Here is a 26,213-nt window from a genome sequence, read left to right as displayed (position 1 = left end):
TTTTTTTTAATCCGCGAGGACATTGAATTCTAAGACATTGTTGCTTCCGGGACTTTTTGGAGACTTTGAAACTTGAACCTACTGACAAGTTCGAAGTCCCCATTGCTTCAAATCGCAACTGGTCTTTCTACGAAGGACCTAAAACCATGATCAGGTCATTTGATCGAGCCGCCTTCGATATTGATCGAGTTCAAGACAACATTAAGTTGAGTCTCTAATACTACAGTCTGTTATCAATCCCAAGACCATACACAAATCGTTCAACAACGACGAAAGCTCAGTTCAGTAGATTCTAATAATAGCACTACACGCGACAAACCGTTGAGTCATGCTCAACCCTGCCCCCCTCACCCTTGAAGCCCATCCATCGCCATACATTATAGGTCAATCACTTGACACATTTCATTCACAGAACCCCCTCTCTCTCTCTGTGGGCAAGCACGTGTAGAGACTAAACAGTACGACGGAATCGGAATCTTTCCCCGTGATATTTGAGGCATATGGGAGGGAAGGAGGTAGCGCGAGCGGTTTGTTTACCTTCTCCACCGGTCGCCGGGTACCACCCCCCCCCCAACCCCCTTCTAATTCGGAAACTCCGAGGCGCGCGGTCCCAAGCGTAAAATTTTATGAATGACCGTGTTTTATAAATATAATTACCCTCGTGGTGAATTAGCGGGTACCCCGCTTCCTCACCACACCGCACACTTGCCGGCCGGCTTGGGATTGACTGCGACGACCTAGTGTGTACCGGGTTACCCCTTGGCTCTTTTCGTGTTGTCGTCGTCGTCGAAGCCGTTCACTTTTATTGTTATTGCTACACGTGGCCTCTTGCCCCTCCGACCTCCTCTGCACATTCTATCAGTCTGAATCTCCATATCAGTGTAGAGAGCCAGCCTGAACGGTACTGGTAGCGTCAAGTGCTTTGCGCGTCACGGGTGATGGTGTTGATGATGTTTACTTTAACGGAGCAAGCCAGACCAGACTCTACCGAGAGCAGCTGTTTAATGTTTAATTCGTTCAATGCTGGTACTTCTGGTTCGTCGCCTTGTCAGCAGTATGTCACGGGTGCCCTGAATTGTATTCTCTGAACAGAGTACCTTCAGCTTCAATAAAAGTCCACCCTGGATGTATGAACAACAGCTTGAAAGGTCGATAGGACCTTGTACATTTCAGTTAGAAGGTAGAATACCTGTGTTCCATCCCCGATTTGCCAACACTCGCTTTTGGTAACGGGACTTCCGGGAGTTCCCGGATGACCCAAAACATTCCAATTAAGTACCCATTGTGGCCCAATGAAGCTACCTGAAGCTCTATCAATGGTTAAAATATCCATATAGACCTCCGTTGATTAGGTAGACAGTAGGGCCACGACTTCAAGGAGTTTCTGGATGACCCAGAACTTTTCAACATTGCGCAGAATATCCATCGTGGCTCACAGAAGCTATACCAATGGTTAAAATACTTATATATAACCCCGTTGATCAAGTAGATATCAAGACCATAACTTTAAGGAGTTTCTGGGTAACCCAGAAGTCTCCAACATACCGTAGAATATCCATCGTAGCTTACTGAAGCTACCTGAAGCTATACCAATTGTTAACATAACTATATAAACCCCCGTTGATTAGGTAGATATCAAGGTCATAATTTCCGCGAGTTCTTAGATGACGCGAAAACAATCTAACATACCGCAGAGTATGCATAGTGGCTTATTGAAGCTATCTGAGCGAATACCAATGGTTAAAATACCCATGTAGACTCCCGTTGATCAGGTAGATATCATGACCATTACTTCAAGAAGTTGAAGTAACCCATAAGGTTCCAACATGCCGTAGAATATCCATCGTGGCTCACAGAAGCTACCTGAAGCTATACCAATGGTTAAAATAATTAAATAAACCCCCGTTGATTAGGTCCCCGTTGATATCAAGGTCATAATTTCCGCGAGTTCTTAGATGACGCGAAAACAATCTAACATACCGCAGAGTATGCATAGTGGCTTATTGAAGCTATCAGAGCGAATACCAATGGTTAAAATACCCATGTAGACTCCCGTTGATCAGGTAGATACCATGACCATTACTTCAAGAAGTTCCTGGGTGACCCATAAGGTTCCAACATGCCGTAGAATATCCATCGTGGCTCACAGAAGCTACCTGAAGCTATACCAATGGTTAAAATAATTAAATAAACCCCCGTTGATTAGGTCCCCGTTGATATCAAGGTCATAATTTCCGCGAGTTCTTAGATGACCCGAAAACAATCTAACATGCCGCAGAGTATGCATAGTGGCTTATTGAAGCTACCTGAGCGAATACCAATGGTTAAAATACCCATGTAGACTCCCGTTGATCAGGTAGATACCATGACCATTACTTCAAGAAGTTCCTGGGTGACCCATAAGGTTCCAACATGCCGTAGAATATCCATCGTGGCTCACAGAAGCTACCTGAAGCTATACCAATGGTTAAAATAATTAAATAAACCCCCGTTGATTAGGTCCCCGTTGATATCAAGGTCATAATTTCCACGAGTTCTTAGATGACCCAACACAATCCAACATGCCGCATAGTATGTATGCATTGTGGCTAACTGAAGCTACCGATGTTAAAACACCGATTTTGGCCCCCGTTGAAACCGTCCAAAATGGTTAAAAAACTTCCTCCAAACGATGTTCCGTTATCAGAGGTTTGACTGTATCCGTATAGTTTCAGTTGGTACGGTAGACTATTTGGCCGGTATGGTAGGATGCCCTGGATCATTTGAAAAGCTCCCGAACTTAAGACTAAGACTACCACCGTAACAAGTAAGCGGTCGTCGGATTTGACCCCAGGACACATCTTTATAGCTTTAGTTAGTATGGTAGACTACTTTATTGATATGTTAGGATATCTAGGGTAATCCAAGAACTTCCTTTATGCCGTAACAAGTTAGAAGTCGTCGGATTTTTACACCAAATCGCGTTCGTATAGCTTCAGTTAGTATGGCAGACTACTTTGTTGGTATATTGGGATGTCCTGGATCATACAAGAGCTTCCTGGAGTTGAGATCTGTGAGTCTTCCACTGTAATAAGCAATAGGTCCTCCCAGATCATATCCGTATAGCTCCAGGTAGTATGGCAGACTACTTTTTTGGTATATTGGGATGTCCTGGGTCATCCTAGGGCTCCCTACAGTTGAGGTCTGTGGGTCTACCGCCACAAACAAGTAAGAGGTCGTTCAATTTTGACCCTAGATCATATCCGTATAACTTCAGTTAGTATGGTAGACTAATTTGTTGATATGTTGGAATATCCTGGGTCATCTAAGAGCTTTCTGGAGTTGAGACCTGTGAATCTATCACCGTAACAAGTAACAAGTCGTCGGATTTTGACCCCCAGATCATATCTGTATAGCTTCAGTTAGTATGGTTGACTACTTTGCTGGTTTGTTGGGATTTCTTGGGTCATCCAAGAACATCCTAGATGCCGTTTAAATAGATACAACTAGATCTACGAATATCCTGACTTTACAGCTAAAGACTGCTTGTTCTACCTAACCTTCCAAGTTCACGGAAGTGCCCAATTAGCAGAAGGACATTCTCGACCGGAAGTTGCCCGCCCGTTCAACGTCATCCCTCTTTGTTAGCAGACGGAACACCCCCCTCACTCACTTCCGGACATTTTCGGAATCGAAAGTTCAAAGGACGGTCCCCAAATTTCAACCTGGAAATAAAGGTCTTCTCCCGCGGCACGTGGGTTCGAAAGTGATTTGTGGAAATCGCGCCGCAATAAAGTGAAAGCGAAATGCCCGGCACGAGTGTATTTGTGTATGTACTTCCCATCCCCGTCGTCCTCCACCCCCACCCTCGTACCCGGATGTATTCCAAGGACTTCAAGGCCTTCAGCGAACGACGACAGCAAAAAAAAAGAAAATACGCCAAACCCCACGTGGAAACGGGATTTTCCGACGGACTCGTTTTTACTGCTGTTGGTGCTCAACTGGGAAAAAAAAGTTTTAAAATCTCGCTGTGTACATACGGCGGCGGGGGCTTTCCTCCCTCGCTCCTCACCAAGTTAACCTACTAGAATCTAGGACATTCTCCGCGAATTTCCGCGTCCCGACGTTGTTGCGGACAACTTTCGCCTTCGCAGGGTGGGCTGTATGTGTGCATTTTGGGGAGGGGGTGTACGTGTGCGTCCTTCGAGGAAATCATATGATTTTGCGTTCCCCCGTCGTTAAAGAGTGGCTTCCGACGTTTGAGCGTTCCGGATGTTCGCTTGAACTCGATCAATATCGAAGGTGGTTAGGTCAAATGACTTGATTATGGTTTTAGGATGTTTATTGAGTGCCCAGCTGTGATTTGAGGCAGTGGGGACATCGAACTTGTCAGTTCATTGATCTGCGGTCTAGTTTGGAGGTCCAAAGTTTACAAAAAGTCCCGGAATCGAAATCAACTTGAAATTCGATGTCCCCGAAGTTCCAAATCTTAGCTGGCACCTCTACAAACAATCTCCAAGCTTCTGAACAACGCCAACTCAAACCATCTTCGATATTGATCGAGTTCAAAACGAGCGCCCAAAACTTCCTCAAGTGTCCCCCGTAAAATTTATGCGCATCAATTCAGAAAACGCTACCTGGCTTACGTCAAAGAACGACACAAACAGAAGCGCACATTTTTTATTGGCCTCTGTTGTTTTCGTCCGTAATGACATAATAAACGCAGGTGTGTCATACCGGTCGTCCCAGGTCGTCGACGTTGTCTTCATCCCGGAGCACGTTCATTACGACCAACGACAAAGTCACGTTCATGATTATTATTGCGGAATACAGCCCCACCACTCACGTGTTGGTATCAACTAATGCAGGTTGCACCACACAGTCCGGAAAGTGGAAAGGCACAAAAACAGGTGGTTTTCTCCGAAAACGTTGCTCAATAAATTGTCGACCCGCTCTTGTACCTCGTTCCCCTTCGAAGCAGTTTGGTGGTCCTCTGAAGTTGTGCAACCAGTATAGGATACACAGGATGTGATATAATGACTCTGTTTTGCTTCTGCTTTCGAGTAACTGACCCAAAATCACGGTATGAAAGGGATATCGCACACTCACACACCAATACAGGCAGTCAGTTCATTCATCTTCTGAGCGGTATAGCCGGAAAGCAGCACTGAATTGGCTGCTTTTGTTGTGCGGACCTGTGCGGTTGAATGACACACTGCAGGGCTTGGTTCTCGAATTGAGGACTCATCAATCAAAGCAGTGGAAATTATGCAAAGGATTCAGATCAATGGGGTTATCACCGATTTCTCGGATGACAACTTTGGAAATTGGAGCGATACAATGTTTCATCTCAAGTTCCTTCAAAAGCTGGTATCTTCTTGAACTCCTTCAAAAGCTGACCAACTTCAGTTCAAAACAAACGCAAAAAAGCGCGGGAAACCGACTATTTTGAACCCAACTCTACCAAAGAACACGAGGAACCTCCACCCAACACGAAAACGAAAACATCGAAAGAGGGAAGCCCAAGATAAATGGCACGAAATTTCCAAAACAATTTTATCGTATCGGAGAAGGAAGCACCGGGGCATCACTCATCCTTACCCCTGCCCTATCGTTCGAAAGGTTTGGAAACGGGACTTCGAAAAGGTTCGCGTGATTAACCGTCATCCAGATCGGTATCGCGTCAAATTGGAAAAAGCAAAATTAAGATTTTTCGCCGCGCGACGGACCTCGTTAGAAATAGTATCAAATGCCGACTTTCGTCAGGATCGAAGTACTCATCCGCTCTAGAGACCGTGAAAAATCTCCCCCGAGGACATCACCAAAAACGAGGCAAAATTCACCTGGTCGCCACCATCTCTCGGTGAAAAGTGTCTGCCGCCGGCTGGTCGTGCATCAAAAAAAAAAACGCCAGAGCATCTTTCAAAAGTACTCGACCGTTTTTCCCTAATTCCCCAAGAGCACCGGTGTGTGCTGTGTGTCGTTGGCTGCTGATTCTACTTGGAGTGACTGCAGCGCGGTGCTGCTGTTGTACGTCCGACTTGATAAATGGAAAAAAGGAAAACACCGGCTTCGCCGGTAACATTTTGTGCGCTCTGGTGCTGTCACATAAGCAAGAGAAAGAGGAGGTTCTGGCATGGGGCAGGGTTGCCAGTAAGTGTCTTAAAATCTAGTCAACAACAATTTTCGAATTCGTTTCATTCCATCACCACCGTATTCTTCAGATAGTTTTACAAAAGAAATTTTTAATTTTTCTGTTGTGTGTTATGGATTTGAAAAGGGAGAGGACCCAATTTTTCTTAAAACCTGATCGTACTCGTCTCTTTTCTTTCTATGAACTTTCTTACAAAAACACTCTTTTCAAGTAAAATCTTCCAAATTTATGCTCAAGTCGTTTTTAAGCATGGCTGTAGAAGTAGAGCAACTCTCCAAAATTTCGGAAATCGATAATTTTGTATTTTTTTATTTTACTTAGACTTTGTAGCAGCTTTCCATATGACAAAAAAACATTTTGCGTCATTGGTTCGTCCCTGGGTGATGAATAGAGAGAAAGCGTAACGTGATTTTCGAATGATCCCACTTTGTTTACATCTACAAAGTAGGAGGCTGTTCAAGCACAAGCATGACTTTTTTCTTACTGGTAAATGAGCTGTTTTATTATCAGTTGTATGTGTTTTTATTTGTCTAGTTTTTTCATGTTTTTGCTGGAAAATTGTGTGTGTTTTCAAGTTTCGATCGGTTTGAAGAGGTTTTTGGTGAAGGGTGACGAAGAACTGCGGCGAGAGTATCATTCAGCGATGTCGCAGATAAATTCCATGGCTGATTTTGTAATCCTGCAACTTTTTCTGGTCCAGCGAAAAACCATCGGTCTGATCCAACAAAAAGAAAAGATTTTCGCTTAACCAGTAGGTTTTCAAACGGAATCAAACAATTAAGACAGTTTCTAGATGGGTACAACCGCGTCGACTACATATACAACTTCCATTCATAATTATAACAAAATGACGATCTCGCCTTCAGCTTTCATAAGATTTCTTGACTTCAACTCCTCAAAAGCCACACATTTTTCATTCTAGCAAAAAAATATTTTTTTAATGATCGACAACAATACTCTCTACATTTGGCGAACAGTAAATTGGTTCCACTTTGACAGTTCAAAATTGAGGCTGTTTTGCGAACCACTATTCAGCACCCAGGTTCGTCCATATAAGTTTCCAACAAATTTTACAGCTCACCATAAAAACTGGTATCTAAATTTCTGTCTAAATTTAGTGTCTTCGCAAAGTTTTAGGTATTGTTAACGGACAATTCTGAAAAAATGGACACTCTTAAATTATTTAAATCGTTTTGATATTTTTAGAGGTTTAAAATAAATTTGGTGTGCTTGGATCGAACATATTTTGCAGTGTTAGCATTTGTTTTAATCATATTTTTTGAAAAATTCCAAAGTTGTTTGGACAAATTAATAACAAAATATTCTGAACATTACGAACCAAACATTTTTAAAGACGGGCAACCTAGGCACTCTTGAAAAAAAAAAAACAACGAAAAATTCGCAAAAATCTAACTTAAGGTAGTTGTAAAGAACAATTTCAAATCCGATTTTGGATCCAAAAATTAAGTAAATTTTAGTGTTTTAGTGAAAACCATTTTGATCATTTTATATGCTTCGTACTAACTGTACGAATATTTCAAAAGACTACTTAAAAAAAAAGAAATGCTACAAGGATTTGTTTATAAATAAAATTCCACACCTTAAAAGTTATCAAGAAGTGTTTCATCTTTGCACTGGACAAGCCATTTTTTGGATTGTAAATTTTGGGAGTAGTAGACGAAATACGTAACTGTCAAAATATTGAAATATATAGCGGAGTTAATAGGAACAACTCGTTTCTTTGTACTCACAATGATGTATTCTTATAAAAGCTCAGCCAAATAACAAATATTCTGATTTTTTGTATTGTATTTTCTACGACATTGTGTGCACAGAATAATTTTTGTGTTGTCTGACTTTGTTTTGGGTAGTAGGGGTAAGTTATTGCAAATGCACTGCCAAATAAATTATCATTGATCATGAAATCATGTTTCCAAAAAAGACTTTATTTTTGTTTTTTTTTTGGTTTGATTTGTGGTTTGTGAATCTAGTTCTCAACCTTCAGAAAAAATAGAAAGTACACAATTTTGTTGTTCATTATTCTACTACCCGGAGCTTGTTTGCAAAAGTTCATAAAATCTAGCCAGCAAGCAAATTTCTTACGATTGAACTTTATAAAAATCAATAAAAATTAATTTCAGACAACATAAAAAACGGAAACGGAATCGACGTAACACCTTATAATGTGGCCCTCTTAAACCTTGTGGTTTCATCAACGGATCGACAGGCGTGTATCGTTCTTTTTGCGACGAGACTCCGCCTCCCGGGTCTCCTAGTGTGAAGGTATGGTACGGGGAGAGGGCACCGAATACCTATATTTACAATTAGAATATTTAGCGTCCGCCTCGGGATTCGAACCGGCGACCTCAGGAGTGTGAGTCCAGTGTGCGGTCCGATTGATCCACACAGGCAGATTTCTGATAACATACACAATATGATTTAGACTATCCTGCAGTCCTTGAATGGTTTAATGTTTAAAATCGCACAAAATCAAATCAATAGTTTCCAAAATAACCGTATTAACTTTTCAATAGGGCGAACCCTTGATTGTAAAGTTAATACGGATAACACTACTTTTAGAGGTTATATTTCAGCAAGTCCAATAAACTAACTCTAAGAAAGAAATTTTTTGTTTTTTTTTATTACTAAAGAAAAATTATATGTTTTGAAAATATTGATCGAAAATAAATTCAACTTGAAAATGAGCACTTTATAAAAATAACAGTAATAATAATAATTTGACTCTTGATTTTCATTCGATTTGATCTTGTATTGAATGGTGAAATACATTTGCTATGCCCAAATGTTCGCTGTTTTGTAACAAATTTTGCACCTTCCAAAACATTAGCACAAAAGATGCCTTTGTTGGTCCCTAAAACATATCAAAACAAACATTTGGAAAATTTAAACATAAGTATTGAAAATGAAAAAATATCTTTGATATCTTTTAGAATAAATTGAAAATTTGCATCTTTTTTTTACGGAAATTTTAGTACCCAAAAAGTATAGGTCAATTCGGACCAAGAGTTTAAGCAATATCAGTCAGTCGAAAAATTAAGGCTAGTAGTGACCTTATATAAACTCGTTTTGCTCTACACAGAAGAAAAAAAAACAATTCCCGAATTCGTGAATTGTATTCATGAATTTGCGAACCACGAAGGAATTCATAAGTATGGTGCATTTGCACCAGGGGGCGAAATCTCTATCTCAGTACAGGCAGCTCGATCGCAGCCATCACCAGCTGTCAATTACGGCAACAGAACAAAAGGGAACTGTCATTTACGGCACCAAAACAAAGCCAGAACAAAAGAACAGCTGTTCATTACGGAACCAAAACAAATCAACTGCGCACTGTAAAAAAGTACAAAAACCTTCTGGCATAAAATGGAAAGAAACTGATTATTTTTATCATGTAAAATTATATCGCAATTCAAGTTTAAAAGAAAGTGTATGTTTTTGAGGTGATTTTATCTAAATTTATGTGCAAAATAAACTAATAAAGTTGGGATCCTTAAGGACACATCTGGCCGATAACTTCATTTAAAGTTGTACTTTTATCACATAAAACATTAAACTGAAGTACTGTGTATTTTGACTTTTACTACAGTAAATTTATGTTATTAAAAAAATAAATATAAATAAAAAAATATTTTTGTTCATACTGTGCGCAGTTTGCGCGTGATATTAATCTCAACCCCCAAGATGGCTGCCTTTAGCCCTGATTTGCACGTGCATATATTCCTTCGTGGTTCTCAAATTCATGAACACAATTCACAAATTCGGGAATTGATTTTTATTCTGTGTAAAGTAAAATAAAATCAAAGAAATATTATACCTTGAGTAAAAGTACACCAATATAAGTTATTTTCATGAAATAAAAAATACAGAAAAATAAAATCACTAAGAGTAAACAACTCTGGCAACACTTCCCCCCAACTCCAACCCTCCCTGCTGTTTCGCCACCAAGCCATCGCCAAGTCAGCAAATGAGAAATCCTACACGCTATCGCACTCAAACTCAGTGCTGCTGCTCACTCAAAGAACGAACCGACGAACCAAACTCACCTCGCTAGTGCTGCTGCTGCTGGTGCTGGCACATTCATTCCTCCGTCGCTTTTTCCCTGTCATTTTCTGAGGGTTTTTCCTTGCTGCTTCCATATCTTCTGCGCTGAATTCTACCCACTGCGCTGCTGTTGGCTTCAATTTCCACCCTTCTTCTTCTTCTTATACATAATACAACAAAAACCTCATTTATACTCTCAGTCTTTTTCTCGTGTTCTCATTCCCGCTTCTTCCCCTTTGGAAACACACATAATCCAACTCACACAACTCATTCACTCTTCTCACTCATCCTCCTTGCAAGTTGGTCTCGGTGCTTTTTGGTCGGGGTCAGAGCTCTTCTCATCCCTCTGCCTGTCAGAGATTGGGAAAGCTGCCTCGACGATATTTCTGGCCACGACGACGACGACGACCCTCTAAAAACCCCCGGCTCACTAGATCTGCCTCAGCACAAAACCCGAGAGGAGACGCTTCCGACGTTCACTCGCGAAACTGACGGTCAGGTTGCGCTTTGGTCGCCTCACGATTGAGGCTCGTGAGGAAGAGAGCGAGCGGTGAGCCGTGAGCCAGATGAGCGGAGAAACCGAAACACAAGGGACACACACTCACTGCTGCTTATAGTGCAAATAGCTTTGGCATCGTTGGCATCGGTGAGGTACGTGAGGCTGTATTTTGTGCTGCGACCGGAGCGAAAATGTTCGGGGAACGAACCGAGCACTGGGCGGCGTGTGGCGCAGGTTGGGTGTAGCGAACGAGCATGGAGACGGTGGTTTTGGGACGGAATGGAACGAAGCACAGACACCGCGCGGTGAGATAGATTGAGCACACTGAGCTAATGGGCAAAAAAATGTGGCAGAGGATAAGCAGTGCGATACGGAGTATAAAATGTGCGGGATAGTGAGAAGTTTAGGTTTTTGGCAAATAAATTAACTTATTAATTGAATATAACGTCTCAAAAAAGGATTCAATCAATACAAATCGCAACTGATTTATTTTTTATTTTTTCAGCACGAGTCGTACAACTCAAAAGCCAAAAAAATGACAAAAAGTATTACATTTCGATACAAATTTTGCACACTTGAACATTTCAGCACTCAATAGAGCTATGATAATTTTTTGAGCACTGCACTGAAATAATAAAAAAAAGTACCCCATTCCTTTATTCTAGGAATTTTGCCTCTTTTCCTAATTTAGTAATTGAGTTTTTCGAATTACTAAACAAGGAAAGTAGGCAAAATTAAAAAAAAATATATATATATATATATATTTCAGTGTGTTATTTTTGGTGATGATAAAAAAGCCATTTCATCTTGTTATAATGGTAGCAAAAGCAACAAAAAAAACTAATTTCATTTCCTGTAATCCTCGAATGGCGAAACTGTCCACTTTTCAAAAGTCAAATAATAATAGCACTTATTTAATTGAACTTGTAAGCACTTGTCAAAGTCAAATTGTTCGCTCTACAGTATAATTTTGGCCTCCTCTATTGAAAAATACCACCGGAGCCGACGGGGATCGACCTCAGGCCATCTGGAGTGAGAGTCTTCTACGCTAACCACTACACCACCGGACCCAGCGAATCCTTTATCCGAAATTTAATCATTCCAAAGGTTTCTATAAAAACATCGCACAATCGAATCACACAAAAACATTATTTTTTCTAAGAGCAATTCCAGTTCAAATCAGGAATTTTTCTGGTACTTTTGTACCCGACCCTCTCCGATTTCAATGAAACTTTTTAGACATGTTATCCTAGGTCTATACACTCAAACCCCGATGGTTTGACACCAACTGTTGTCAAACGAACGGGGTCACTTTTTAGTTTGACACTCCTTTTACACGGAGTTCACACATACGACCAAACGTTCGTTTGATAGTGTGCGTGAGCGCTGTGTAAAAAATGACAGTTCGTCACTTTTTAGTTTGACTTTGACCAACCAACGGGGTACAAACTAAAAAAGTGTCAAACGAAAAAGTGACCAACCACCGGGGGTTGAGTGTATAAGCCATTTTTGTGTATATGGAGCCAGTTGCACTCGAAAATGACATTTGAGAAGGGCGTAAGGGTTTTAAATATTTTTTGTATTTTGTAAAATAAAATTTGCTGTATCTCTAAGCCGTTACATCGTTTCAAAAAGTGGTCAAAGACAAACTTGTAGGAAATCAGACGGACTTTTTGAAAAAAAAATACACGAAAAGAAAAATACACGCCAATTCTATGAGATTTTCAACTTTTTAGTTTAAAGTTAAATTTTAAGGTGATAACACGGTTTTTTTTCGTTCAAAATTTTTGTGATAATAGCCTAAAATGTGACAAAAAGACTCACGAAAAATGCAGGATGGTCTGTCTCTCCTTAAAAATTACAAAAATCATTTACTAAAACTGTTTTTTTTTAAAGTGGTCTAAACGTCAAAATTTTCAAAAACCGATAGTGAGATTTGAATCTCCAGACAATTTTACATAAAAGTCTGCATATTGGCCATTGTCCTATGTCCAATCCTTGTGAAGATACAGCGGTTTTAAAAATAAAAATGTTGAAAAAAATAGGTTTTTTAGTGGTTTTTGGCAATTTATATATGACAGACTTGATTTTTCAGTCTCGTGAATATTTTTATAGGAAAGCTCGTCCAATTTTCCATGAGTTTCAATTGAATGTATCGGCTTACAAATACAAGCATAATTACATTGCTCATAACTGAAAATAGAATATCTTTTTCAGTGTGGTAGAAACCTGGATAGTAAATAAGTTTGCGTAAATATTTAAACGAGTCAAATTAAAAAGCTGTCCAAGAAAAACTTATAGGAAATTGGATGAGCTTTCCGATGAAAATATTCACGAGACTGAAAAATCAAGTCTGTCATATATAGAAATTGCCAAAAACCACTAGAAAACCTATTTTTTCAACATTATTTTTTTTAAACCGCTGTATCTTCACAAGGACAATATGGAGACTTTTATGTAAAATTGTCTGAGGAATCGATTCCCACTGTCGGTTTTCGAAAATTTGGACATTTAGACGACTTTTCAAAAAAACAGTTTTAGTAAATGATTTTTGTATTTTTTTGGGAGAGACATACCATCCTGCATTTTTCGTGAGTCTTTTTGTCACATTTTAGGCTATTATCACAAAAATTTTGAAAGAAAAAACATCGTGACATCACCTTAAAATTTAACTTTTAAACATAAAAATTGAAAAATCTCATAGAATTGGCGAGTATTTTTCTTTCAGTGTATTTTTTTCAAAAAGCTCGTCTAATTTCCTACAAGTTTGTCTTTGATCACTTTTGATACGATTCAACGGCTTCGAGTTACAGTAATTTTCAAATTCCGAAATACAAAAATATTTGAATAACTAACGCCCTTCTCGAATGTCATTCTCGAGTGCAACTGGCTCCTTATACACAAAAATGGCTTATATAAGCCTAGGATAACATGTCTAAAAAGTTTCATTGAAATCGGAGAGGGTCGGATACAAAAGTACCAGAAAAATTCCTGATTTGAGCTGGAATCGCTCCTAGATCGAATTTGAAATCAGCTATCCAAAATATTCAAATACGACCTGTTGATTGCTCTATACATAACAAATAAAAAAGTGTTAAAGTATCCCAAAGTCGCCATTTTGGCCACCATCTTAGATTACATACTATCAGATCGCTTTGGAGCATATTTTTGAGTCATATTTAATTTTAGAAACCCAAAGGATAAAAACAAAATGTTTTTCGTATATTGAAAGAATTATCCGTAGCTAATCCGTAGAATTTTTAATCCTTTTTTAAATTTTAAGAAAATGTAAAAATGTTAAGTTTTTTTTTTGCATTTTAGCAATTTGGAATTAAAAAATATTGATAAATGATTTTTAAATTTCTGATTTTCAGAATTCTTATATTTTTGTGCCTAAATATCTTAAATGCCTTAATGATTTTTTATGACATTTATGACATATGATTTTTAATTTAAATGTTTGTAATTGGCAGTCGCATTCAAAAAAGCTATTCTAAATTATAAGATTTTTTTCATCAAAACAAACTGTATAGACAGCTGCCAATTTATTTTACGTTTGTTATGATAAACTTTGAAAAAAATCCAACTTCAAAAGAAACGCAAAAAAACAAAGTAAAAAAAGGTTTTTTCCAATAAAAAAAAAGTTACAAATAATTAAAATTTCACGAAAATACTCGAAATCTATTTAGTAAACAAAAATTTAATCAAATTAAAGAAATACAATTTTTATAACATGATTATGTTGCAAACAATAAACATTACATAATTTCAATTAAATGAAATTAAAACAAATTATTAGACAATCAATTTTTGATTGACAAAAATATGGTTTCAGCGATATTTTCTGGCTTTTAATTTAAAAAATCACCTTACTTTTACTTTTAACTAAAACGTTAGCCGCCGTGATTCGTTTTTCTTAAGTCTTTTTTATAATTTTTCGAGATGAATTAATAACAAATAGGGTCCGGTAGTGTAGCGGTTAGCGTGGTAGTCTCTCACCCCAGTATGGTCTGGGTTCATGTTTTAAGATAACTTTGGAGCATTTTTATGGTACCAAAAATATATATTTTTTGCTAGGCCTTTGGATTGTCGAGTCTGTACAGTAGGCAAATTTCTTAAAACTGACACACATACGTGCTTTTACTCTAGCTTGTTTTAGTGATAATAATAAATTATTAAAATCAGATAATTGAAAAAAATATTTTATGTATGTTATGTTTTCCTAAAGGTTGTTGCTGGTCTGTTTTCTTGCCTAATGTAACCGTCTACCACCCTTTTTATTTATTTAAGAGTTTGCTCTTCGAAAAACTTCATATCTCTTATTTCATGTTTTTTCCCCTAATTTGATTTTTAATGCTTTTATTATGATAAGTTTTTTGGATAGTATTGTAGAACCTTTAATCTTCTCTAGGATTTTCAGTCGCTTTTTCGATTTTTGTCTGTTTTTTCACATTTTTTATGTAAACATAAACCATTACCTTTTAAGTCGCAAAAAAGTGCGTCAAGTTTTCGTATTTAAAAGACGCAACTTTTGGTACCCAAGTAAGTATACGGCATCGATTATTTTTTGAAGTTATCGCAGTTTTTGATGAAAAAAGATGTTTTTTTTTGTAATTTTATCGCGCGGTGCGTAGAAAACCCTTGTTTTTATTTTTTTAAATCATACCTCGGAATCCTCCCATTAAAAAAATGTCAAAAAGATAAAAATATTTTCAGACATAAGTCACTCAAACATGGTCATAACGCAATTTCACGTCTTCATACGACTTTTTTAAATGTTAGGCTGGATTTTTCAGTACTCAAATTTTGAAGGGACCGTCGAGAGCGGGAGGTATCAAATTATAGACCGAAAAATCAAAACATGCTACTTGAAGGGACTGACAAAATAATTGACAGCAGGAGCAATATTGATATCGAGAAGATCGACAGCCAGAGAATCGACTGTATTACATTTTTAAATTGATTTGGTTAAAAATTGGTATTGATTGAAAACCGGATTTTTAAGAGTGCGAATCTAATGTTGGCAAAACTGGTCTCTGAAAAATTAGACACACCCAACATTTCAATTGACTTTTCATTTCAGGTTGGAAGAAAAGCATAAAATCGTTTTTTAAATCCAATTGTAATGCACGATTCTTTTGGATTTGGTATGGTATGGACAAACACTTTGTTGCTGGATTTTGATGTACTTACGAAAATATAGTTTGAAAACGTCTTTACCTGTAATAAGAAGAAAGAGAAGAGAATTTTAGAATAAAATTTAAACTAAAAATTGATAAAATGTAAAATTTAACGTCGCATGTCCCCCCTTATTTTGTCCACTTTTCTCCCACTGTGCCGTTGCCCACCGTGTGCTGAGCAGTGCACACTGAGCTGGTGGTGTTCACCGGCACAGCTCCGAGTCGTCGTCGTCATCGCCGGTCGATTGCCGCGAGGAGCAGCAGTGAGCCAAGCCAGCAGTGCTGAGTGAGCGCTCCAACTTGAACCAAACCAACCAACCATTCGTTCGTTGTAGTCATCATCAAGCAGTGCCCTCCCCCCAACTTCCAGCTCTGACTCGAGCAACGTGCTTTTGCCGTGCTGTTTTAATGCTGTTCGGGGCGAGCGATGTCGATGTCGTATTTCGATTCGATTCGAATGCTTTGAACAAGCCAAAGCACTGTGTAAAGTCCTCATTTTGCTCCGACGACGTCGACGTCGGTGCGAGTGATGGTGTGCTCCGGTGAGCTCCGGTTCCAGTGCGCTGGACTGGACTAGGACGGCACCGGCGGCAGGGTTGGCATCGAAGCGAAAAATGTTTTCAACTCGTTGCAAAATTCGATTTTTTTAGCACTTGTCATATTTATGCAGCTCGGTAAACCCTTTTTTTTTCTTTTGTCAACTAGTGCATACATTATTATTTTGTAAATAAAATTTAAAATTACTATGAAAAATGAATTGATTTAAATTTCAACCCTGCCAAACATTGGACTGCTTGTCCACCGAACTGGCATGCAGGGCCCGGTCTCTAGCCCGGTGTTTCTCTGTGGGGAGGTCTCGGGGGCCAACTCCTCAGAGTGTGCTTCTGGCACACGAGTTTGGAATAAAATGATGGTAAAACCGCACGTAACCCCCCCGTCCTTCCCATCAATTCCAGCCCACGTGGAATATGGATGTTTTGTTGGGTGATTTGGGGAGGATCTCTGGCGCTCTCACTGTTTTTTTCTGCCTTCTTCCGAATACCGGCGATTCGAGCGGGACTCTTTGAAAGAGAAAAGGGCAAATGCCCCGGTGGAGGGTATTTCTGTGGCAAGTGACCCAAACAGACCATAGGGCTTACGGTGAGATACCATGCGAAGGGACCATTTGCTAGGCTGATTTTTGAAGAACTATGGAACTCATTGGTGGAGTAAAACGTGCCCTCTAATATATTTTTTTATTTTCTGGTGTGATATTTCGTTCTACAAAAATTTTATTTCTTAAAAAAAAACGTTCTTCTTTTCAATGCTTTTTGAAAAACAAAATTGGTTAACGGTGCACATTAACCAGAGCTTTTCCATCCAGATTTTTGTTACAGACATTTTAGTAACATTATGTCCACAAAGTAATTTACAACAAAGTTTGACTATTTTTACAATGACGTTGTTGCCTGATTGAGTTCGTTAGTTTGACAATTTTGGAATAAGAAGACAACAACTTCCTTCGTTGCTGTGCACCCTGAAAAAAATGGAAAGAGCGGTGGACTGATTACGATATTCGCTTTGTAAGCGAGTGGTCTTGCGTTTGATTCACATCTGCTCCCAGCAATACAGTCTGGACTCAATAAATTATTATGTGTTTGAAATCGATGAGCGTACGACGAGGTTCGATCACTCGTCCTTTGCATTGGTGAGTAAAAACTGATATCTTAATTATCGCTGAAGTTTGTGAGCTTCACATTAAACTTACTTGAAGATATCGTGGAGAATTTCCCTTATCCCCTTAAAAAAAGGAGTATTAGCACTTCCTGTCTGCCAAATCCGAATATCCTTAGTGCGGTGGAAGCATAAAACTTTTACTTTTAATATGCAAAAGAAATTTTACAAACTTATTAAGGTGCCGTTCCTTTAAAAAACTTTTTGAAATCAGAATTTAAAAAAATAATTTATTATTGAAAAGTTATTTAACAAGAGAGCGAAAAGTATAATAATAAAATAACCAATAACAAAATACAAAGTTGCATTGTTAATTTGATTTTGGTTAATCGCGGTAAATTTTCTTGAAATATTTCGAACTGTCAAAAATCCACCATAAAGCATTTACCACATTGATCACACAAAAAACTGTGGTAGAAAAGTTTCCACCGCGATCCACCGCGATCATTTTTTGACAGTTCGACGCCAACGAATTATTTCAAGAATATTCACCGCGGTTAACCAAAATCAAATAAACAATGCAATGTGAATTGCCTAAAAGCATGGACATTTGACTTAAAATGTCATTCAAAGGGTGTTTTTCGGAATTGCAAAACATGCTGTATGCAACACATTGCAAAACATGGATTTCTCAATTTTTTTTGCAATTTATTGCTTTTTAAACGGATAGAAATCCTGTTGACAAATTACGTAACTCTATATTATCGAATTTGTAGACATTGAAGTATTTTTAAAATCATTCGTATTTTTCCGATTTTGAAAACATTCACAGCAAAATCGAGAAAAAAATAGACGATTTTAGAAACATTTCAATCTTTGCAAATTAGATAACACAGCGTTATCGGATTTGTTGACAAAATTTCTGTCTATGAAGATATTTTTACAGTTATTTTTCAACAATCCTCAAAGATTAAAGAATTCATTTTTTTTGTGGTGTTATTTTGGTTTATTTTTTTTGTTCTTTTGATATTGATATTTAAGTATTGAGGTATTTATTCAAGTATGGGTCATTCCATCTGAAGCGGAACAGCATTTGAAAATTACCATCTCCGATTCTGCTCAAATTTGGTAGAGCTGTTGAGACTATCAAAACATGCAAAAATCCCGAATTTCATCCAAATCGGACCACCCCCTCCATTTTTGTACTCTCCCAAATCCGCTTTATGCGGCGAATAAAGCCAATACAGGTAATCTCAAAAACTTAAAACTTTAAAATTCGATATCTCTGGAACGAAACATATTCCTTCCTGTCGATAAGTGATTGTTATGTAAAATTGGTCGGGGAATACGATGGTGAGATCAAATTTAAAAAAATAAATAGGGCTGTTTTGAGATACGGCCATTTAAAGTTTTCAATTGCGCAATACAGGTAGAACAAATATTTTAATCAAAATTTTGATCACGGAAATGGATTCTACATCCAATTTCCTTTAAAATTGAGTCTAAGATCGGCCCTCTAAGATTTGTGGTTCCTGAGTCATCGTCGTTTGAAGATGGAGGTTTCGCTCAAAAATCGCCAAAAAGTCGTTTTTTTGGGAGGGTACAAAAATGGAGGGGGTGGTCCGATTTGGATGAAATTCGGGATTTTTGCATGTTTTGATAGTCTCAACAGCTCTGCCAAATTTGAGCAGAATCGGAGATGGTAATTTTCAAATTTGCATTTTTTCTTGCACACTTCAGGTGGAATGACCCGTATATAAGTCAAAATAATTCTTTGAGTATTAAAGTATTTTGGTATTTTGGTATTTAAGTATTTAAGTATTTAAGTATTTAAGTATTTAAGTATTTAAGTATTTAAGTATTTAAGTATTGAAGTATTTAAGTATTTAAGTATTTAAGTATTTAAGTATTTAAGTATTTAAGTATTTAAGTATTTAAGTATTTAAGTATTTAAGTATTTAAGTATTTAAGTATTTAAGTATTTAAGTATTTTAAGTATTTTAAGTATTTAAGTATTTAAGTATTTAAGTATTTAAGTATTTAAGTATTTAAGTATTTAAGTATTTAAGTATTTAAGTATTTAAGTATTTAAGTATTTAAGTATTTAAATATTTAAGTATTTAAGTATTTAAGTATTTAAGTATTTAAGTATTTAAGTATTTAAGTATTTAAGTATTTAAGTATTTAAGTATTTAAGTATTTAAGTATTTAAGTATTTAAGTATTTAAGTATTTAAGTATTTAAGTATTTGGGAGTGTTTTTAGGAGTGGTTTTATAGTTGTGTTGGTGTTTGTTGTGGTTGTGGGTTGTGGGTGGGGGTTTGTTTGTTTTGGGGTTGGTGGGTGGGGGTGGTGGTGGTTGGTTTTTGGGGGGGTTTGGGGTTGGTTGGTGGTGTTGGAGGGTTTGGTGTTGTGGGTTTTGGGGGTTTTGTGGGTTTGGGGGGTTTGGGGTTTGTGGGTTTGGGGGTTTGGTTTTTGGTGTTTTTGGTGTTTTGGGGTTTGGGGGGTTTGGGGTTTTGGGTTGTGGGGTTTGGGGGGTTTGGGGGGGGGTTTTGTTGGTTGGTTGGTGGTTTGGTGGTTTTGGGGGTTTGGGGTTTTTTTGGGGGTTGTGTGTATTGTGTTTTTTTTTAAAGTTTAATAAAGTTTTAAAACTTTAAAACTTTAAAACTTTAAAACTTTAAAACTTTAAAACTTTAAAACTTTAAAACTTTAAAACTTTAAAACTTTAAAACTTTAAAACTTTAAAATTTTAAAACTTTAAAACTTTAAAACTTTAAAACTTTAAAACTTTAAAACTTTAAAACTTTAAACCCGTATTACCATAAAATCCCTAAAACCCTAAACCCTTAAACCCCGATACCCTAAAACCCTAAAACCCTAAAAAGCCCTAAAACCAGCCTAAAACCTCTAAAACCCCTAAACCCCCTAAAACCCTAAAACCCTAAACCTAAAACCCAAAACCCTAAAACCCCTAAAACCCTAAAACCCACCCTAAAACCCTAAAACCCTAAAACCCTAAAACCCTAAAAACCCTAAACCCAAACCTAAAATCCTATAACCCTAAAATCCCGTATAAACCATAAAACCCTAAAACCCTAAAACCCTAAACCTAAAATCCCAAAACCTAAAACCCTTAAAAACCATAAAAATTGAACCAAAAAAAGTCGAAAATCAAAATAACAGTAAAACACTTTCAAAACCTAAATCCCACCCCAATTCCCCACCGCTCCAAAAAAACCCAACAGAATCCAAATCCCACACCCAACAATCGTCTACCCCCCCAAAAAACAAACCCACAACCATCCCGCCCCATAGCCATCCAGCGGTCGCCATCAGCATCGACTTTGCATGCGCAAATATACACAGTAGAAAATAAAAACACAAATTATACCGAGCAAACGATTTCGTCGGATGTTATTTTTCACATTTTACCATAAACTGAAAAATATTTTTAGCTCCACCACCAACACACCACTGAGTCCGCTCAACTTCTCTTCTCTTTATACATTATTTTTTTTTCTTCTGACTCTCACTTGGCATATTTATTCATATTTTTTGCGGCTCTCTCTCTCTCTTGTCTTTTTTTTTTCGACTGTGAGAGAGTGAGAAGTGAGGGGAGAGCGGGGAGCAAGGTGGCCCCTTGACTTGGCCCCGGTGGCCTCCACTTATTTTTGCGTCTTTCTGAATTTGTGTGTGTGTGTGTGCTTTCAGCTTTATCGCATATTTTTGCCTTCGTCCATATCTCTTCGTTTAGTCAGTTTTATATTATTATGCTTCTTTTTAAGCTGTTTTTTGCGCTTGTTTGCTCGAGCCAGGGGGGAGCGCTGAGCTGCTTTTTTGTGCTTGCTTCTCTCAAACTCGGACACAAACATGCCCACACGCACACGTGGAGAGCTCGTTGTGCGATTTTTGTGCGGCGTCCGGTCCCGGCTGGAGAGCGCGCGCGAAATGTGAAATAATTTATTTTATCGCACGCTACAAGAAACGCGCTCTTTGAGCGCACACACACAAAAAAGGTGGAATAAAAAAAGAGTAACTTTGGTGAGCGCTCACAAAAAAAACAAACGTCAAAAAAACAACACAAATAATAAACGCTAGAGTGCATAAAGAGAATAAATTTGTACTGTTTATTATGGTCGAATGTGAAGGTGTGTGCGTGCAAATTTGTGCAATGTTATAAATGACAGGTTAAGCATTCGACAACTGACACCGGCGACCGAAGTTGAGTTGAGCTGAGAGAGAAATGTCAAAAATGAGATGTGGGAGTGTGTGTGTGCATGATTATGAATGCGCAAGGTTGACTGCTCGCTCGCCGAAAGGTAAATATCTTTGACTTTTATCGCATGACGTGTGATGTGTGTGTGGCTAAAGTGAATAAAAGGGTGAGATATTGACGTGCTTCGGTCATTAATTTTGAATGACGAAACGATATTTCTTGTTCAGTGTTTCTTAAGCACTAGGGGATATATACCCATTTTAGATATGGAAAGATGAGCAGTTTTTCATTATCAAAAAAATCTTGAGAAATAAAAAATTCATTCTGGTTATTTCAAATTGTAATGATTAGACAAATGTCAACATTTCGTGTAAGTGTAAGTAAGTGGAATACACTGTAAGTTAAAATTAGTTTTTGTTCCTCAGATAATAAACTTACTTAATCATTCCACGCTTAGTAATAAATAAATTCATGGTAAGGTTGGATTGTGGATCCGTAAATAATCTCCATGCTGATACCTGACTTCAATCAACACAGAAAAAAATGTGATAATTTGGAAGGTTGAATATCACCTCTTTTATGATGTAATTTCAATTCGTCGCCGTCGTGCTAACTTGTCGTACGTGCATTTTGGACCAAATTGAGTTAAGAACGCCATTTTGTGCAGCTCACAATGCCTCATCTTTTGACCTTCACAGATCCCCAAAATTCGATTTCAATCCTGAGATATTCAATAAAAACCGAAAAAGCTCCGAAAATGTTTGTCACTTTTCATATGAAAGTAGTTTCAATCTTGTCGTGCTATCTTGTCACTGTTTGAAAATTGATGTAAGTGCGACGTCATGATTTGAAATCTGGACGCTTAAGAGCTTATAATTTTTGTTAGATCTGGCAAAATATCAAAAGATACACACTAAAAAATGATTATTACACTTAACGGAACTCTTTATTTGACGTAAATAATCATGTATACACAGAAAAAAAAAATCATGGTAATATTACATCTGGGAATGGGTACATCTTTTATGTCCGAAAAATGTCTAATTTCACCTCTAAAAATAAGTAAATTTAACTTAATGCCGTTGTAATGCCATTTTTTCAGTCGTAATTGATGTACCGTAAACCGGGGTGACTCTGATAGGATTTCAATTTGTTTTTGGAATATTTTCCAACAGGCAGACGTGCATCGGCACTCCATAGCACTTGACAGTTTTTCCAAGGCCATGGCTTGGAAAAGGCATCAAATCAATTTGTTTTGTACATAAAGTATTTTTTTTTTCATTGCACTATGAGGTGCTGAACGACGGAAACCTTTATCTTCACTTATTCGGTAGTTTTGGCGCTGAAGTGCTATTTGAGTGCTAAATAGCACATTTAGCACTTGAAATTTGTGTGTTATTCAAATCATTATTAATTTGTTCGTAATCCAAATTGCATAGTGAAAAACTATTATTATAACCATCGAACTAAAGCTTGTTTTGTTGCACAGTGAGCAAAGATTCACTCTGTCGGTTTGCGAAGGCCATCATCTCAAAATGTGGTGAAGTGCTATTGAGTGCCGATGCACGTCTGCCAACAGGTAAGGTTTTTCTCAAGATTATTATTTTTAAAACATGTACTGGGGTAGACTATAAAAAGTCCATGCACTATTTCGCAAAAAAGTTTTTTCAATAATGTTTAGAAAAATAGTTACGTTAAAAATTCTTAGTTTTTATTCCGGGGTGACTTTGATAGTCATAGTTTTTCTTGTTAAAATCATATTTAAGATGTTCAACCTTTATTTGTACGCTAAGTGTACCATCACTCAAGTAGCTGATATAGTTTTTAAGAAAAAAAATCAATGTTTATATTTAGTTAACTAAGTGTATAAGCTTTTTAGCAAAATACATATAAATTTTAGGTAAAATTGTTAAAAAGTCGAAATTTTGCCTGAAATTTGTTAAAACAAGTTTTGTTTATAAAATTATCGATTTATATTTCATTTTATACTGAATTCAAAGCACGAATCACAAGTTTTCACATTTTACATGAAATTTGTTCAACTGAAATTGCCTATAAATTTGGAGATTTTTTTAAATTGTGTTTCAAAAACACATATTATTTATTATTTACAAACTTAATTAACCTTCTCCTAGTGGAAAATTGTCCAAAGAATCCGAATATGCATTCCGCTTTCCGATTCAAAATCATGTTCATTGAGAAAATCATGACACTTTGAGAAGTTTAAAATAATGACTTTCATAAACATTTTCTTAACTATAGTTAACTAACTTTTTAAACTTGTCAAAATTTTATGAAAAGTTCTTCTTGAGGTACGTTGAACACTTCTCTACCAGGGTCAGTATGTTTCTAAACAATTCCTTACGTATTTTAATTATACTCTTCATTTTGCGGAAAAATCGCAAACCTATCACCATAAAAGATGTAATATTAAATTTTTAAATTTTACACCTTCTAAATTTACGCTATTTTTTTACTGTGTACGAAATTATGATGTGAGTCTACATTTAATTTAACAGAAAATTAAAAGAAAAATATTGGAAATGTGAAGCACATCTTCTGATGTGATGATAAATATATGTTGACCTGATTTTACATTATCTTTGATGCACATAACTGGAACGTGCTTTTTAAATGTAACTTTACATCACACATAATGTAATATCACGTGTTTATTTCTTGCGCGCTTGAAACGTCAAACCGATGATCATGGCAACGAGAATTTTTTTTTCGGCCGGGTTACTGCAAACTTGTTTGGAATCTATCACAACAAGGCCTGGACAACATAAATAACAGTGGTAAATTTTAGTGTTTGCGTTTGCTGGAAATCCAAATAGGTATCAAGTTTTCAAATTTGATGCTTTAAACTGCTTCTTCAAGGGCGTGACCTGACTCAGAATTTATAAAATTTAAAAGGAGTGAGCTACTTATTGTAAAATCGTATAAAAAAGCATGCACATCACCTTTGTCAAAAAAAAAAAACGCTTTACCCTAATTTTTTTTTCTCGATTTTTTTTATTTTTTCCGTGTTTAGGAGGTCATTTTGAGCAACTTTTGTTCTACGAAAAACTTTTCTTCTCTTGTTTTATGTTTTGCTTGTTTAATTTTAAGTATTTTAGTTTACATTTATCTTGTTAAGTTTATGTTTGTTTTTGGTAGTATTTGGCCTACCCTACCACCTCCTATCATTACGTTTTGTCTATCTATTTTTTTCATGTTTTTACAGTAGCTTTTTAAATTTTTCGCTTGTTTTCACATTTTTTGCTATAGAATGGCACCATTATCATTTATTTAAAAAAAAAATGCGTAGAGGCATAGTCTGGGACACTACAAAAATTACTGCATACTTCTTTTACTTAAAATATAGGAAATGTTAGTAAAAAACACAGCCAAAGTTGACCCTTAAAAAAATTACTTTTTTAAAAACATATCCAAAGTCACATAGCACAAGACAAACCTCCAATCCTAAAATTTTCAAAAATTTTAAGAGTTCTTTTCAATGCTTTTTAAAGATCATTTTTTTTTTCAAAAATAGATTTTTGGCGAATTTTTAGAGATCGAAGCTCGTCTAGAGTTATAGAGGTTAATATTACACACTGCATGTACAATCTTTGTAAACACAAAACAAATTGCAACCGACTGGATTCAAATCCAGCACCAACAGTAAGGACTGGCGCCTTAGCTCGCTCGGACATCAGACCGATGAAGGATGGAAAAGATAAACGCATATATGAGCTTGACATTTCGGTCAAGTAGGTTTCCCGTACTAATGGGCTACATATATCAGGGTGTAATATTACATAGAATTTCATTAAATAATGCAAAATTTATTTTACACCAAGGCCTTTTACACTCAGTTGGATTACTACTTTTTTGCTGTGTAGAGTTGAATTAACACATTTTAGAGGTAAAATTATTTTTTCAGACATAAAAAATGTACCCATTCCCAGATGTAATATTAAAATGATTTTTACTATGTATTTTTATAAAAAAATGTTGTGCAGCTTATATGTCAATGATGCTGAGAATACAGAAAAAATTACACTGTCATGGTTTGTTTTTCATTACATTATTAATGATGTAACACTTTTGCACGTCATTAAGCATTCAAATTTAAATGCAATTTGAAGTAAATTTGCAACAAATCATACGTAAAATCATGTTTCATACGATGATTTATACGATTACGTTAACCAACTTAAGTTCAACAAATTTGACATGTTATTCAACGAGGGTAAGAACATGTATTTTTAAGATGGGCACGATGTTGCATGTGTTTAAGGCGATAGGGGAAATTCTCCACGGTAACACAAACAAAGTTTCACTTGGAGTTGACGGTATTTTGAGGAGGCAAAAGATTTAGGATAAGTTCCAAGCAAGAATTACGAGACAACCATAGAAATTAGGTTTTACGGAGTCAATCTAAAATTTATTTATGTTATTTCTATAGAGTAAAGTAATCAAAACATCA

The 26,213-nt window shown here is 36.8% G+C and overlaps 1 protein-coding gene across 9 annotated transcripts in view; it reads right to left on the bottom strand.

The window, feature by feature from the left end:
• The window catches only part of LOC120427517 (trithorax group protein osa), a 265,609-nt gene that overhangs the window by 103,987 nt on the left and 135,409 nt on the right, over nt 1–26,213 (bottom strand). The window contains exon 1 of one of the 9 annotated variants that reach the window (XM_039592376.2): nt 10,198–11,031. The exons of the other annotated variants lie outside the window; for them this stretch is intronic. Within the exon in view, the coding sequence (XP_039448310.1) occupies nt 10,198–10,290 (93 nt within the window). The 5' untranslated portion in view covers nt 10,291–11,031. Of the gene's footprint in view, nt 1–10,197; nt 11,032–26,213 lie in introns of those variants that run through there. 9 annotated transcript variants of the gene reach the window in all.

Source organism: Culex pipiens, chromosome 3 (assembly GCF_016801865.2).
Source record: "Culex pipiens pallens isolate TS chromosome 3, TS_CPP_V2, whole genome shotgun sequence".
Lineage (NCBI taxonomy): Eukaryota > Metazoa > Arthropoda > Insecta > Diptera > Culicidae > Culex > Culex pipiens.
Note: the sequence above shows the minus strand (reverse complement) of the source record. Positions and strands in the feature narration are given on the sequence as shown.